The 14,437-nt window shown below is 47.6% G+C and overlaps 2 protein-coding genes across 4 annotated transcripts; both read right to left on the bottom strand.

Annotated features, from left to right (window-relative positions):
* Positions 1–3,023: 3,023 nt before the first annotated feature.
* Positions 3,024–8,608, bottom strand: LOC310907730 (serine/arginine-rich splicing factor 7-like). Of its 2 annotated transcripts, XM_083858166.1 has the most exons (9): positions 8,507–8,608; positions 7,983–8,163; positions 7,667–7,843; positions 6,632–6,706; positions 6,415–6,516; positions 5,853–5,906; positions 4,560–4,604; positions 3,890–3,925; positions 3,024–3,241 (listed from the first exon to the last, which is right to left on the bottom strand). In XM_083858166.1, the coding sequence occupies exons 1-9, from the start codon at positions 8,526–8,528 to the stop codon at positions 3,217–3,219; spliced, it is 717 nt and encodes a 238-aa protein (XP_083714292.1). In that variant the 5' UTR covers positions 8,529–8,608; the 3' UTR covers positions 3,024–3,216. The 2 variants fall into 2 exon arrangements, with proteins under 2 accessions (XP_083714292.1, XP_083714293.1); XM_083858167.1 differs by lacking the exon at positions 4,560–4,604.
* Positions 8,609–9,152: 544 nt separating this feature from the next.
* Positions 9,153–14,432, bottom strand: GEMIN6 (gem nuclear organelle associated protein 6). Of its 2 annotated transcripts, none has more exons than XM_083858359.1 (3): positions 14,374–14,432; positions 12,805–12,950; positions 9,153–10,983 (listed from the first exon to the last, which is right to left on the bottom strand). In XM_083858359.1, the coding sequence occupies exons 1-3, from the start codon at positions 14,425–14,427 to the stop codon at positions 10,602–10,604; spliced, it is 582 nt and encodes a 193-aa protein (XP_083714485.1). In that variant the 5' UTR covers positions 14,428–14,432; the 3' UTR covers positions 9,153–10,601. The 2 variants fall into 2 exon arrangements, with proteins under 2 accessions (XP_083714485.1, XP_083714486.1); XM_083858360.1 differs by having other exon boundaries at positions 14,210–14,409.
* Between the last annotated feature and the right edge of the window lie 5 nt (positions 14,433–14,437).

The following is a 14,437-nucleotide window of genomic DNA, read 5'->3' as shown; positions in this document are numbered from 1 at the left end:
GTTTGTGTTCGGGTCCCCACGCGGTTCCCGCACGTGGTTTGGCCTGGAAACAGATCCCGAGTGGATCCTACATAATTTCATTTTCTTTGCGACACGAATAACAGAATTAAAAGGTAACGTCGCCGTCGTTCGTGGGCAGAGGAAGCGGAAGCGGACACGGACACAGGAGATACTGACCGAGAGGTCTCTGGAGCCCGCGGGGTTCCCGCAGCAGCCGCGGTCCCTTCACAGCTGATTGTGATTGTTTAAATTATTTTAATTACAATCGCCCAGCTGCCTCAGCTCGTCCCAGCTTTCGAGAAAGGGCAGTTTGTACATCTCCGGTTGTTTTCAGCGCCGCAGAAATAAAGTCCGCGATTTCCTTTGAGCCTGTTTTATCCCGTTTGTGCAATTGAAGTGCCCAAACACATATCCGCGCTTTTTGGTCAGCGGGAACGCGCGACCTGAGAGTTCCTGAATCTTACTCCTTTTTAAAACTCTTGAGTCTGCACCTTACCCCGCGGCCTATGCACGTACTTTCGCGGCTGTTACGCTCCGCGCCGCCGAAGTTACGCGGCGCGTACTTTCTGTGATGCGCATTTTTCACCACGTAGTTTTTGAACTCAAAATTTGTGATTTTACTCCGCGGTTTATGTGCGTAGTTACGCGGATGTCACGCTCCACGGCGCGTAACTTCCGCGGCGCATATTTTCCGACGTGCGCATTTTCCGCCGCGTAGTTTTTGAACTCGAAAATGGGGATTTTACTCCGCGGTCTAAGTGCGTAATTACGCGGGTGCTACGCTCCGCGCCGCATAACTCCCGCGGCGTGTTTTCCGCGACTTTCTGGCCACCATTGTGGATGGCGGTTCGGGGTCGTGTCTCCCTCATCTCCGCTCCCGGACTGCCCGTTCTGCGCGTTTTGTCAACGCTGTTCCCCCTGGCTCAGTGCCGGGAGCTGTGCTTGTTTCTGTGCTTCTCTGTGTATTTGTTTCTCTGTTTGATCCTCTGTGTGTTTCTGTGTTGGTTTCCGCGCTTGTTTCTGTCCCCGCCCCGGTTCTCGTCTCTGCGTGTTTGGGCCGTCCCTGGGCCGGCTGTAGGCGGAGCCTTTGTGGATTCGCCGCTTGAATTTCCTTTCGGGTCGGGCTGGTCCTTCCCAGCTGTGCCTGTTCGGTCTCTCGGGTCCCGGTCCCGGTTCGGCTCCGCCTCCTTTCCCCGGCGGGCTCGGCCGGCGCCTTCCGCGGTCCCCTCGGCCCATCGGGTGCTGTGTAAATCAGCCGAGACTCCTTTATCTCCAAGCGGGAAAAGCCAATTCTTTATTCCTATTACTTCTTTGATACGAGTTCACACGCACCTCCTGTGCTGGTGGTCGGTAACACTGGCTGGGAGTTTTCTTCTATTTCACTCTTTGCTCAGAAGGGGATTTGAGTGTTCCTGCCAAGTTTCAGGTCCTTCACGTTCTTCCTTTCTGGTTCTCACGGAGCAGATCTCACTGCTCACACAGATACATTTGTTTTTTAACTCATCAATAGGCTGTTAACAAACCTTTCATACCACGACTCTTTTTCCCTGGGATCCTGCAAATTGTTTTACTACTTAGAAGAGATGACAGGGCAGCCGGTAATTTAATAGATCAGGCCAGATTTGATTTTGTTTTATAATTCTTCAGGCTGTCACAGCAGTGACAGGGTGAAATTCCAGGCCAGTGTGGACATTTTCCCTGCAAGAGGCTGTTCCAGCCCTTCCTGCAGTGGGAAGAGGTAGAGCAGCAAAGACAGAACTGCTGGAGGCATTCAGATAAATTCCTGAGCAGCTGCCATTGCTAATTGCTGACGTGTTCTGGGATGGGACAATCCTGCTGCCACCCTGCACAGCTGGATAAAGTCCCACTTTTGGGAAGCTCCAGCTCCTGCTCTGGGCCTGGGCTGCTCACTCAGTGTGTGACCAAATGCTGCAGCAACAATGAATTGTTGTTTCCTCCACGGCAGTGCTGAGCGCTGCTGCAGCCACAGTGTGCCCCGAGTGCCAGGGCTGGGCTGTCACCTGTCACAGCCACACCAGAGTGACAGCACCGGCCACCAGCACCAGCCTGACCTGCAACCTTCAGCCTGAGCAATGGAATGTGGGGAGAGACACCGGACAACACTTGGATTTTTTTTTAAAATACCCTAGAATTGTTGTCAGGAATTTGACACCAGCACACCCTCCTGTGAGGAAGGGGACGGGAATGGCAAGAGCAAGATCCCTGTGCACAGAGTGGCCACTGCAGCTCTGCTGGGATGGACCAGCCCCAGCCAGCTCCACTCCCCTCTCCATGGCCTGGGAGGAGGGAGACGGATGGGATGTGACAAAATTCACACAGAGATACAGTTTAATAAAACAACAGGAAAAGCCATGCACAGGCGCAGCCAAGTGAGGAATTAATTGCCCACTTCCCTTGGGCAGGCATTCCCCCCTTGAGCCACTCTGGGAAAGGAGCTGTGCTGTCCTTCCTAAAATTACCTGGCCCTCCACTGTCCTTGATATTCTGGTAACAGCCATTATCAGCTGCAAAGATAAATCAAGCTGGCCAAGACAGATCCTGCACAGTTTTATTAATTCAGTAACCTGTCCCTGGTGAGATGGGGATGGGCTGGTTTTCCCAAAGCAACCAGGGATCGGCACAGGCCCTTCCCTGGGGACCCTTCACTGCCAGGATGGATCCAGCCAGGAGGAACTTGCGCTCTCAGTTCCCCACAGATGCTGCTGCTTGAACCTGAGCAGGTTGTGCTCGGGACCTGTCACCTCCACACAACCCCTCCAAGCTCCTAAGAAAGGTACATAAACATGCAGCAGGTACACAGCAAACCCCTGCACTCCTGGGGATGCAGGAGGCACACACCTGCCTGCTCTTTGCCTGCTTCCCCCTCCCAAACATTGACAGCAGCAGGGTTATTATTGGTTTCTTAGTTAGAAATGCAGTTTATTGCAATGCACCAATTAAAAAAAAAAAAAAAAGAAAAAAAAAAAAAAAAGCCCAACGTTTTCAGATCACAGAACACAAACACAACGGAAGAGTTTTGTATTAGTCTGCTAACAAGACTTTTAGGAGATAGAGATTCATGCCAATTGCTAGTCAATAGAAACAGCCTTCTAGGACTAAGCCCTTACATCACAAAATCCCTTATAATGTAAACAAAATACTTCTTTTTACTAAACTTCTTAGTCTTGAACCCATTCTTTTAGGACTTTCATTCCTTCAAGGGCTTCCTGATGGTGAGTGACTGAAAGGAAAAAAAAAAAAAAAAAAAGACCACAAACCATTAAGAAGAACTACAGCAAAACCAACAGGAACTGTGCATGCTACCCCAAGCTTCCTCTGAAGTTCTGCCCCTATTTTCATTTACAGTTCTCAAATAAGGAAACAAGTGTTGTATTTTACTTAATTAATTCATAATTAACTTTTTAAAACTGCTTTAAGCTTGAAAGCTGAAGACTAATTAAGAGAGCTGAGACATCAAGCCTGCTCAGAAATCTCAATTCCAGCACATATTTCTCTGGTGATACAGGAGAACAACTTCCTACCTGGAGCAGAGCAAAGCTTGGCACCTGTGCAGCTCCTGAGGCTGCAGAGTCACCAGCAGGAATTTAATCCTACACCACTTTCATGGCTTGTTCCACACCCTGCATTACTCACTTGTTCCCTAGATTCTGAATTCCTCAGCAACATTTCCTTAAAGCAGGTTTCCTCGGGAGTTTCTGTCATGACATTCTGACTACCAGCAGCAGGAAATGCCCGTAAACAACTCATCTTCTCATAGTTCACAGATTTAGGCAAGTAAAAAACCTGAGCTTTTATCCCATCCCAACTTCTCTAGGAGCTGCTCCAGCTCAAGTGCTATTTACAGACACCAGTTTTAAGACATTCCTACCTTCTCTTTGGAGATGGTGATCTGGACTTGGAGCGGCTGTTTAAAAACAAACAAAAAAAGAAATCAATCAATGTGGCTGGTACATGTAGGTGCTCTCAGTAACCTCCTCTGACCATTCCAAACCACAACAGTTTGATGTTGTTAATGAGAGGCACCGACACTGCTGGCAGCAAGTGCTCCCAGTTACTTTAAGCAAGAAGCTGCAGGTGAGAAGGGGAAATGCTGGAAGCCCTCGGGAGAAGAGCAACACACAGCTTTTCCAAGCTGCTGGAAATCACAGTGACCCTGCAAAGCAGGAGCAGTGAATGCAGAGGGAGAACTGCAGACATTTGAGAACAAAAGTAGGAGAAAATATGCCCCAAACCCTGTCAAAAATATTTTTTTGGTAATAATGTGTGAAAAACATCTCTATGCCAAATCCTGGAAAAATTTGTTGTCCCACAAAAAAAAAGAAAAAAATCAGCTGTTAGAAAAAAACCCCATCGTGTATGAAAAATGTTTTTTAAATCAGCTATGAAAAGTAAAGAAAAAAAACAACCCTGCAAGTGAAATACTGGTCCAGACAGACATTTTGAATGATGAGGAAAAAAAACAAAGAACCCCCCAAAAAACCCCACCAACCAGAAGAGAACAAAAGCCAACTGAGTGGTACTTGTGTTTGCACGCTCACCTTTTAGCAGGTAAGCCAGATTTAGATCTACCATGAGACTCAGACCTACAACAGGAGAAAAATAAAGCTCAGCAAAGCAGGCAGTGGGCATGCACACACATTGAGAGTTAGCTACACCAGCAACAGCAAATCACCCCAGGCACAGCACCAGGCACAGAGGGAAGGCTCTGGTGCTGCAGCCCTTCCCAGGGAATCCCTGAGCTCCTACTGCAGACCCCACTGACCAGGAGGCACAAGTGCAAGCACAGGAAGCTCCCCAGCAAAGCTCCAGCTGCCACTTCCACACAACACCAGACCAGACTCCCACACTTCTCTCCTACCTGCAAGTATCCCTTCTAGAAAGGGAAGAACAGTTTCAAGTGTCATCTTAGGAAATATTTTACAGCACATTAAGGGCCTGGAATCAGCCACAGGTAAGCATGTGTGCTGAAGAGCTGGTGCATTCTTCAGCTCAACTTCCCAAGGCCAAATTTATTCCAGCATAATGTAGATTTTTGCACCAATATCTGGCTGCTAATGACTACAGTATTCCAAATTTATCTCAGGAATTAAAATCTACTTGAATCTACAGTGAGAATTTCCTCCCACATTTATTATGTTACTTCATCAACTCAAGTATTTGCTGTTACTTAAAAAATGTCTTCCTAGAGGGTCAGAATTCAGGCTGTCACTCGACATCAGAATGCTCTCTTCAAACTTAGCCAAAACAGCAAAATACTTTTACTCTATTTCTGCACACAACTATTTTTGAAGGGTAATCAAGATTCACTTTGACCTGGCCTATTAACTCACAGAAATTCTACAAAGGACACTGCTGGCACGTGTTAAACAAAATGTTATGTGCCACTGCTTTGAAACCTTCCTGGTCACTGTCCTGAGCCACTGTCTGTCCCATTTCCCCCCTCCACAACACGTAACTTTTTACTGGATCACAGTTACTGAACGTGGGAATGCTCACAACCACCCAGAACTGGTACTCAGCACCATGAGCAGCTCTTCCACTGCTAAGGGAAAAGCAGCACAGCACACAAACCCATCCTCCATTTACTACACACCTAAGAATTAACTTGTTTTTAGAAATTCTCTTCACAGACCTTAAATTGTACACCACTGCTTTTGTCTGTGAAAAGGCATAAATTATTAATTGCAAATATTATTCTGCTGGACAGCCTTTTTAAGTGCTTCCAGACAAAATCCCCAGGGAAGGAAATAACAAAACAACTACACACACAATCAAACAACACACCAAAACCATCACTGGTTTGAATTAAAACAAGTGAACAAGTGTCTCACCTGCTTCGAGGCCATACAACAGAGCGGGACCTGGAGCGTGACCTGGACCTGGATCTGGGGAGAAAAAAAATAAAAGCTCTACTATCACATGCTTCATATACAAGTGAGACAAAAAATAGTTATTGTAAATGTCCCAGAAGACTGAGAACTTTGTTGGACTGTTGGTTTTGGAGAAATAATTTTTATAACTAGATGGCTGTAGCACCTTTGGTCAGTACTGCCATGCATGTAAAATCCCACTGTCTTACTGGAGTAAGCAATTACACTCTGTACACCTGAAGATAAATTTGGAAATTTTAACCATAGAGCAAGACTGTAACTTTGGTACAACGATAGAAAGAAAAATAAAATTACAGAAACAGCACTTCCAAAATTCTAGGCTTAAATTTTTCATACAGTATGCAGAGTAGCTCTTACGCAGGTAACACCACAAAGGTTCCTTAACAACACATGACTGCAAAACAAACATACTGCCTACATTATATGTGGTGTATATACTTTGTATTTCAGCTCCAAGTTGTGTGCCCTTCAGCAGTGCTGTGGGTTAACAGCAAGCACATACCTTGATCTCCTTATGGAGCCCGAGCGGGACCTGCGGGGCGAGAAGGATCTGTATCTACGAGGAGAGATGGAGCGGGACCTGCGGTAGGAGGCTGACCTGGATCTGCAAAACAAGGGGAAAACCAACCCATCACTGCAAGGTGCTTTCCAGGACAGGAAAGGCAGGAGGGGGCCCAGAGGAAGGAGTGGGAATGGAGGCCCAGAAGGCAGAGCCCTACCTCCTGCCACGGCTGCGACTGCGTGACCGCGAGTACCTCCTCCCTCGGGACCTGGAGCGGGATCTCGACCGGGACCTGGGTTGAGTTAGAAACAACAGGTATCAGAGACAGCTGCAGCACCCAGCACCACTGAGGCCCTGCTGAAGTCAAAACTTTTTTTCAGACAACTAAAAAGAGAATTTAAAAACAAAGCAAAAAAAGAAAAACCAAAAACCAAACCAAACAAAACAACAAAAACACACCACTAGCATCTGTCAGTTGGAAAAATGTCTGGGCCTACTTGTCTTGAGCATTTTTACTACCTAGAAAAATGTTAAAGCTGAATTACATTGCAGAATTACATTAGAATAGAAAACACTGTAATGCGTATTTAAAATAAACCTTGCAAGTTTGCAGGTCGACCCTCTTTGGCCCAAGGTCTAGCAGATCTAGACGATCTAGAAGTATCTATAGGCGAGCGCTGCATCTAGGTAGGAGTTCTCTTCAATCTAACGACGATCAAACTGACAGCCCAATGAGCCAGGGTGAGGCTTGATTGACGCAAGAAGATTTTTCTAGGTGGGAATGTGGTCAATCTGGTGTTCCTCTTTCTAAACCGGAGGGGGGCCCCAATTGAAAGCCAAATTTACTGTTACGGCGGTCACCGTCTCAAATTTTCTGCCCTTAAAGAATAAGGTGAAGCTACGTGTAGATGGCTCGAGGGGATCTGGCCTCTTATGCTGATCACCTCAAGGTCTAGGAGGATCTTAAGTGTCGGATTTGCAAGGCGCCTCAGCATGAAATCTTAAGGCTCGTGACATTCTGAATCAAGGCGACTGACTCAAACGAAGAAACCTGAAAGGTTTTGACCAGGTTGATTATTAAGATATTAACATTTTATATGTATTAGCAAAAAAAAAAAAATTTTTTTGTGATATACACCTGTTGACTTACGACAATTAGAGTTAAAACCGGTGTAACATTGTGTTCTTTGCTAACAAGAACTACACACCAGCGAGCTGGCGAAGCAAGGCACCGCCCCCGCCCCGCACGTACCTGCTCCTCCTCCGCCGGCTATAGCGGTGACAGTCATAGGCATAGTGGCCTTTCTCACCACACTCGTAACATCTGTCGTTGGGGTCGAAGGGGCGCCGGGCGGGGGGCCGGTCGTAGCGGGAGCGGCGCGGCATCCCTGTGGATACTTCCACTCTCACCCTGGAGCCGCATATTATCCTGTAACACACGGCAGCTATTAGCCCAAGGAATACTTCCGCTGACGCGCTGAAGCAACGAACACGAGAAATCCATGATTGGTGTGGGGCAGGGAGACCGAGGGCTGCGGCCCTCCAAGGAATTCCAGGCACACACGTACTTCCCATCGAGGCCAAGCACAGCATCCTCAGCATCCCGCGGGTCTTCGAACTCCACGAAGGCGAACCCCGGCGGGTTCCTGGCGATCCACACGGTTCTCAGCGGTCCGTAGTAGCTGAAGGCCCTTTCCAGCTCGCCTTTGCCGGCGCCCGTGCCCAGGTTGCCCACGTACACCTTGGTCTCTGCGGGACACGCGGCCGCCATGTCAGTGCCGCCGCTCCCCCGCCCCCTCCCCGCCGCCATCTTTGACACCGCGTCCATCTTAGAGCTCCCGCCGGGCCGGCCCGGGCCGCGCCCGCCCTCCGCACACCCCGTATACCCCGCCGCCGCGCCGGGCGCCCCGGCCTCGCCCTCCCTCCCTCCCTGCCCGCCGCCACCGCCTCCCTCAGCGGCCGCCTGAGGGAACGATTGCCTTCTCCCACCGCCGGGGCGGTACCACCGCCGCCGCTCCCGCCACCTTCCCCTCGCCCTCCTGCCTGCAGTAGAAGCCCCCATTACACCTCCGAGACCCCCCGCAGCCCTCACCATATCGCCCGTATCGCGACATCCTCCCGACGACAGCGCGAGCCCGGCCGGGCGCGACCCTTATATAGAGGAACCGCCGCTGCGCCTGCGCGCCGCGCGGGGGCGGGGCCGGGACGGGCGGGCTCGCGGCGAGGCGCGCGCGGCTCTCGCGAGAGGCGGTTCCCGCGGGCCTGAGGGGGAACCTGAGGGGAAACTCGGGGGAACCTGAAGGGACCTGGGGCACGGGCCGCGCTCGGGCTCCTCCGGGGCACACGCTCGCCCCGCCAGACCCCAGTGACAGCTCCTGTCCGCCTCTCACGGGGCAGACGAGCAAGGAGCCACTTGTTAGCGTTCTGCACCCCTCATGCGTTACCCATCAGCTGCTGCCTGCGCTGAGGGAGGAGGTGGTGACACTATGGCTTGTGTTCCACGGCCAGGAGTGGTGCCTTCCTGGGAACAATGCATTCCCAAGTGGCTCCAAATCTCCCGTGATGGCTCACACCTCGGATCCCTCCCAAGGAGCCTTGGGAGTTCAGGCCCTGGTTTATCCCCTCAGAGCTGACATGCAGCGGGAGCTGCTGTGTGTTGGTATCTCCCAACCTTCCCAGTGAGACACAGGAATGGATGTACAGTAGACATTTTTTAAGAAAAAAAAAATCAACACAAACATGACAGATGCAAAGTAATTTTAGGTAAATCCCAGCAGGAATGAGGACAGCCTTTTAGGAACAAGGGTTAGGCAGACTTTCCATCTGCATTTGAGCACATCAATGTGCTTATCTTCTAATAAGGCAGAACAAATACACTGAGATAAATGAGGGCTCTAAATGTTCCTCACTGCATTAATAATCTCAAGAATAATCACATAATGATTCCTGCATTGTGTGTTGGCAAAAACTAGAAATAGAGAATTAAGAAACAAACATAATGAATTGCAACAAATTTTCCTTTTGCAGAACACTGTTTTTCCAAGCACTGCTGCTCTAAAATAACAAACACAGATAGGTTATGGTTTTAAAACCTGCTATTTGCCTGCTAACCTTCCCTAAAAATTTTACAAACTCGGACATATGTTGTAATTTATGTTCTAAACCAGGAGAAGAGCAGTGGGAAAAACAAACAGCCATGAAAACAACAACACAAAATAGCTTTCTGAACATCTTTTTAAATTTGGTTTGGGAAGTCCAGGTGTCATAATTCTCTTTCTAAAAAAAAAAAGAAAAAAAAAGAAAAAAAAAAAAAGAAAAACAAAGAAATAAAAAAGAAAAAAAAAAAAGAAAAGAAAAATAAAGAAAGAAAAAAGAAAAAAAGGAAAAAAAGGAAAAAAAAGAAAAAAGAAAAAAGGAAAAAAGAAAAAAAAAGGAAAAAAGGGAAAAAAAGGAAAAAAATGAAAAAAAGGAAAAAAAAGGAAAAAAAAGGAAAAAAAGGAAAAAGGAAAAAAAAGGAAAAAAAAGGAAAAAAAAGGAAAAAAGGAAAAAAAGGAAAAAAAGGAAAAAAAGGAAAAAAAGGAAAAAAAGGAAAAAAGGGAAAAAAGAAAAAAAAAGGAAAAAAGGGAAAAAAAGGAAAAAAAAGGGAAAAAAAAGATTCTGGTAAGCAGTCCAAATAAACATGCCTTCAGTACTAGATAAGTAAACTAATTTTAAAAGGAAAACAGTTTAAATGTATTATATATGACATCTTTTACAATACTGTTAAAAAAATCTAAACTGACAAGTTAAACTGATAAATCAGTTTGATACATCAGCACTATCCAAACAGCTTGCTTCTAATAAAAACAGAGTACAAAAAACCACTTGTGCTTTGAGTTTAGACTTCTTATGTTATCCCTTCCTTTACATACAAAAAAAATCAAGACAGAAGTACCTAAAACATTTCTGCAATTGCAGAAATTGCAACGTTTCTGCAAACAGTGAATATTGATGCCCAGGAGAGTTCCTAGAGACAAAAGGTTCCTCAGAAGTGCCTCTGTTGTTGGAGGCAGCCCTGCATGTGGGACAGGATGATCTCGTTGGTGCTGCTGCACTAAAGAATCAAGACAGGAGTAGCCCAAGTGCAGCATTTCTGCCAACAGTGAGTGCTGTGCCCAGGAGGGTTGCTGGGGCAGGAGGAAGGCCCCTCAGCAGGGCGGGTGCTGCTGCAGGTATCCGTGCAGCAGGCCCTGCACGCGGGCCAGGATGATCTCGTTGGCGCTGCTGCACTGCTCGGGGCCGTACGGGGGCTCGATGCTCAGCACCCCCGCCACGCTCAGCGTCCTGCCCTGCTCCCCCTGCTCGCTCACGGGGATGTGGTTTGTCTCCAGCCAGCTCTTCAGGGCCTTCTTCCTCTCCTCCAGCTCCTCGGGGCTGTAGGCGTGGCTTTCCTGGGGCTCGAGGATGCGAGCCAGGCGCTCCTGCATGTCACTGTCCCCTTCCCGAAGGATTTCCACCTCCTGCACCGCGTGGCCCATGATGAATGACAGGGACCCTTTCTCATTCTCTGGGAATGTTGCAAGGACGATGCTGTTAAGGAAAGGAGATTGTGTAAATTCTGTTCTTAACTGAAGGCTGAGCAGCAGCCTCCAAGGTTTTGGTGATAAGAGTTCATTGGCATCAGCCTAATCCAGGTATTTAGGCAATATCCATCACCCAGCATTTTCCTTTGAAAAGCTTGCTGCTATACCTTTTAAATGCTAAAATTGTGGGGCTCTGCAGGCCATTGCTGGTCATCAATTTTAAGCTACTCTAGACACTATGAAGAACGTTAATATACACTTTGCTTTGAAAAAATAAGTCAAGTCTGTAAATCTAAATATTTTTTGCAGCTTTTCCTTGAGTGCTGAAGAACCTAAAACATGTCAACATTCAGAAACATTGACACCTTCATACATACAGGACTTTGAATGCTCAAGGCAGCTAACAACACCAGAACCTTTTAATGAAAAAATAGTAATATCTATTAAACATTGCCAAAAGATTTTTTTAAATGACTGTTGCCTGTTTGTGAAATGAAAATACAACAGGAACGCACTACAGAAGGTTCAGGCTCACAATGTAGAAACCTGGTCTTTTCCCAAGGGCACTTGCATCCCACAAGTCCTAAAATGCAAGTGGGAAGGCAGCTGATTATATTTCTAGGATCTCTCCCTCATGTATCAACAGAAAACGTCAGAAACCATTTTCTTCCTCTTGTAAGAAGCAAAATTCCAGAATTTGATGCCAGCACTTCACTAGCCCATTACTGTCACCATTAGTGGAAGTAATGGCTTTTTGGGATGTGTCCAGTGAGATATGCCTTGATTTCAGCCTGGACCATCACCAGAATCATTCACAGCTGTTTACACCTTTCTTATCAAAATTATAAGAAACTTCAGGAGATGATTGGAGCTACTCCAGAGCTGAACCAACAGCCAATTCTTCTGAAACACATCAGAAGCTGAATGTTTTAGTTTTCAGTCTCCATCCCGTGCTCATGTGGGACAAGCTCACATCCAATAAAGTATAAAAGAGCTCTGGCAGCAATGGGGCAAATTTCTATCCATTCCCTGGTGCATTCTGCCTTTCAAACCCTGTTTTCAAGCTATTCATTGGGCTACCAGAGATGTGTGGTACCACTTCCCGTCCAGTGCCCCTGATTTTCCCTGCCTGCTCTCCAAAGAAGCCTCTACACCTTCTTGGGTGTCTGGCTGGAGTGGAAAGCCAGGCATTAGTGCAAGAACTCTGGACAAAGGCTAAGGATTTCAACACCTGAAACACTGAAGACACTCCTGCATTCTTCATAAAGCAGGGTTTGGTATATTATTAAAAGCAATCCTTAACACATAGATTGCTTGAGAGGTAATAGTATAGTTTAATATGTAAGTTTTAAATAAGAGTAAATCATTTGGAATTACAATACTGTGTGATTTAATATGCTGTTCACTTAGCTTTACTTGCTTAGCATGAGTAGCTGGGTTTGCTGAAGCCGTGGCTGCAAGCTGTAAACTTTCACCTTGAACACATGCTGGTAGAGAGTTGATTTTCATAGCAATTTTCCTAAAAGCTGGCACAGTGCTGAGTGAGAATAACTGAATTTACAGTGAGAATAACGTTCCTAGCACACTGATATTTTGGTTGTTGCTAAGCAGTGCTTATTCTAAATCAAGGACTTTTTAGTTTCCCATGTTCAGCCAGAGATGAGGTACACAGGAAGTAGAAACCAGAAGATAAAGAAGATGCAGCCATCAGCAGAAGCTGCAGCTTAACAAGATAATGTGACATTTTTGCTTCAGCCTTGGAATCTTTTCTCCTCCTAAAAATCTTGCTTTTTATTAATTTTACAGAAATAAAAGCTTTGATACTTACGTGGCAGAAACTGGGTCAACTGTTAAAACCCATCCTTCATATTCATGTTTCTCAACTGCAACAACTTTCACCAGTTTGTTCACATACGTTTCCCAGTCTAGAGGGCTTTTTCTCTGCCAGTCATTCATATTTCCTACACCCAGGACCTAGAAAACAACCAGATCAATCAGCAGATGCAGTCAATCTTTTTGCTTTGCTCTTCACGCCAGAACTGGGTTTGCCTCCATGTCTTAAGCAAAATTTGCCTTTTTTTAAGCAGAATTCACACAAGTGGTTTGCATAAAGCTGCACTTCTGTAATTCCCCACGGAGTCCGCTTGTTTTTAAAGGCACACAACAGCAAAGCCTCAAACCCCACTGTTCGGGTAACCTTACACTTCCCCGTTGCATTCAACCCTCCATCTATTGCTCTGCCTTCTTACAAAACCTTGGAGGTAAAAGTTCAGCGCCTTTGTTTGGTGCTCTCCCTTCACCCCCAGGCTGGAGCACCAGCAAGCGCTGTTCCCTCTTTTCCCCGTGTCCAGCATTCCCATCCCAGCGCGGCTCGGGGAGCCCCAAGGGCTGGAGGGCGCTTTGTTCCCCGGGGCCCGCGGTTCCCATCCCTTTTTCCCGCTCACCGGCCCCGGTTCCCGTTCTGCCGAGGGCCCCGAGAGCTGCCTCCCCGGCACGGCTCGCCCCAGCACGGAGCTCTACAGCTGCGGGGGGGCACATTAATGGCACACAGGTTTGCACACATCAGGCCGGGTCGCCGAACAAGGGGTCGGGGCGTGCGGCACTTCAATCCCGCCGCCTTCTGCCCCTCTGGACCTGGATTTGCTCCGGGATGCTCCTGCTGGTGCAGGATTGCAGCTTCCACACGCCCAGCCGTGCCCGTCCGCGTGTGTTAGCAGGGGTAGATGCACGCCCTGTGCAGCTGCTATATAAAAATAAGGTATTTTTGCTCCCCGGTTGTTGAGTTGCTTTCAGCGAGCTTTCCCGTGCTGCTGTGAAGGTGAGAACTTAATTCCAGCACCCACCCCCACCCCACAACTGCTCCATTTCAGCAGCACCCACTCGGGAGCTTCCCATGGATGAGACAAACAAGTCGTTTTGATTAGTCGGTAATTTGTGAAAGCCGGCATGCAACAGTCTTGTGAGTGCTAACACAAAAAAATTATAAAGGGTATAAAATAAGATAGTCAGATCTTACAGGTTTAAAGGAGAAATTTCCTTTTTTTTTTTCCTTTCTTTTTGGGCGTCTCAATTCAGCCTCCCCAGTACTACAGGGATTGTGTATGAACGGCTTGTGCCACTGCACTCAGCTACTGCTTTCCTTCAGCTCGTTTATCAGAAGGCAGGGAGAGCAAATCTAATTGTCTTCACTCTAAGAACAAACACCGGCCTACACTTCAGAGGCAGCTACGCACCAGCTGATGGGAATATCCCCTCCAATACTGGATGCGTCCAAGGATTGCTCCCACTCAGGAGATGCCAGGACAGAAAGGCCCTGCTGGGTTCACTCCTATCGGGCAGGCAGCACCAGTACCGGGAGCTCTGCTTCTCAGGGAAAGCCGCTCCCATCCGCACTCACCCCTCCCGTTCCTATTCCGGCCGGGTTCCCGCGAGGGCCCCGCCCCCCGCGCATGCGTGCTCGG

This window comes from Zosterops lateralis, assembly GCF_965231275.1.
Source record: "Zosterops lateralis genome assembly, chromosome: 3".
NCBI lineage: Eukaryota > Metazoa > Chordata > Aves > Passeriformes > Zosteropidae > Zosterops > Zosterops lateralis.
Note: the sequence above shows the minus strand (reverse complement) of the source record. Positions and strands in the feature narration are given on the sequence as shown.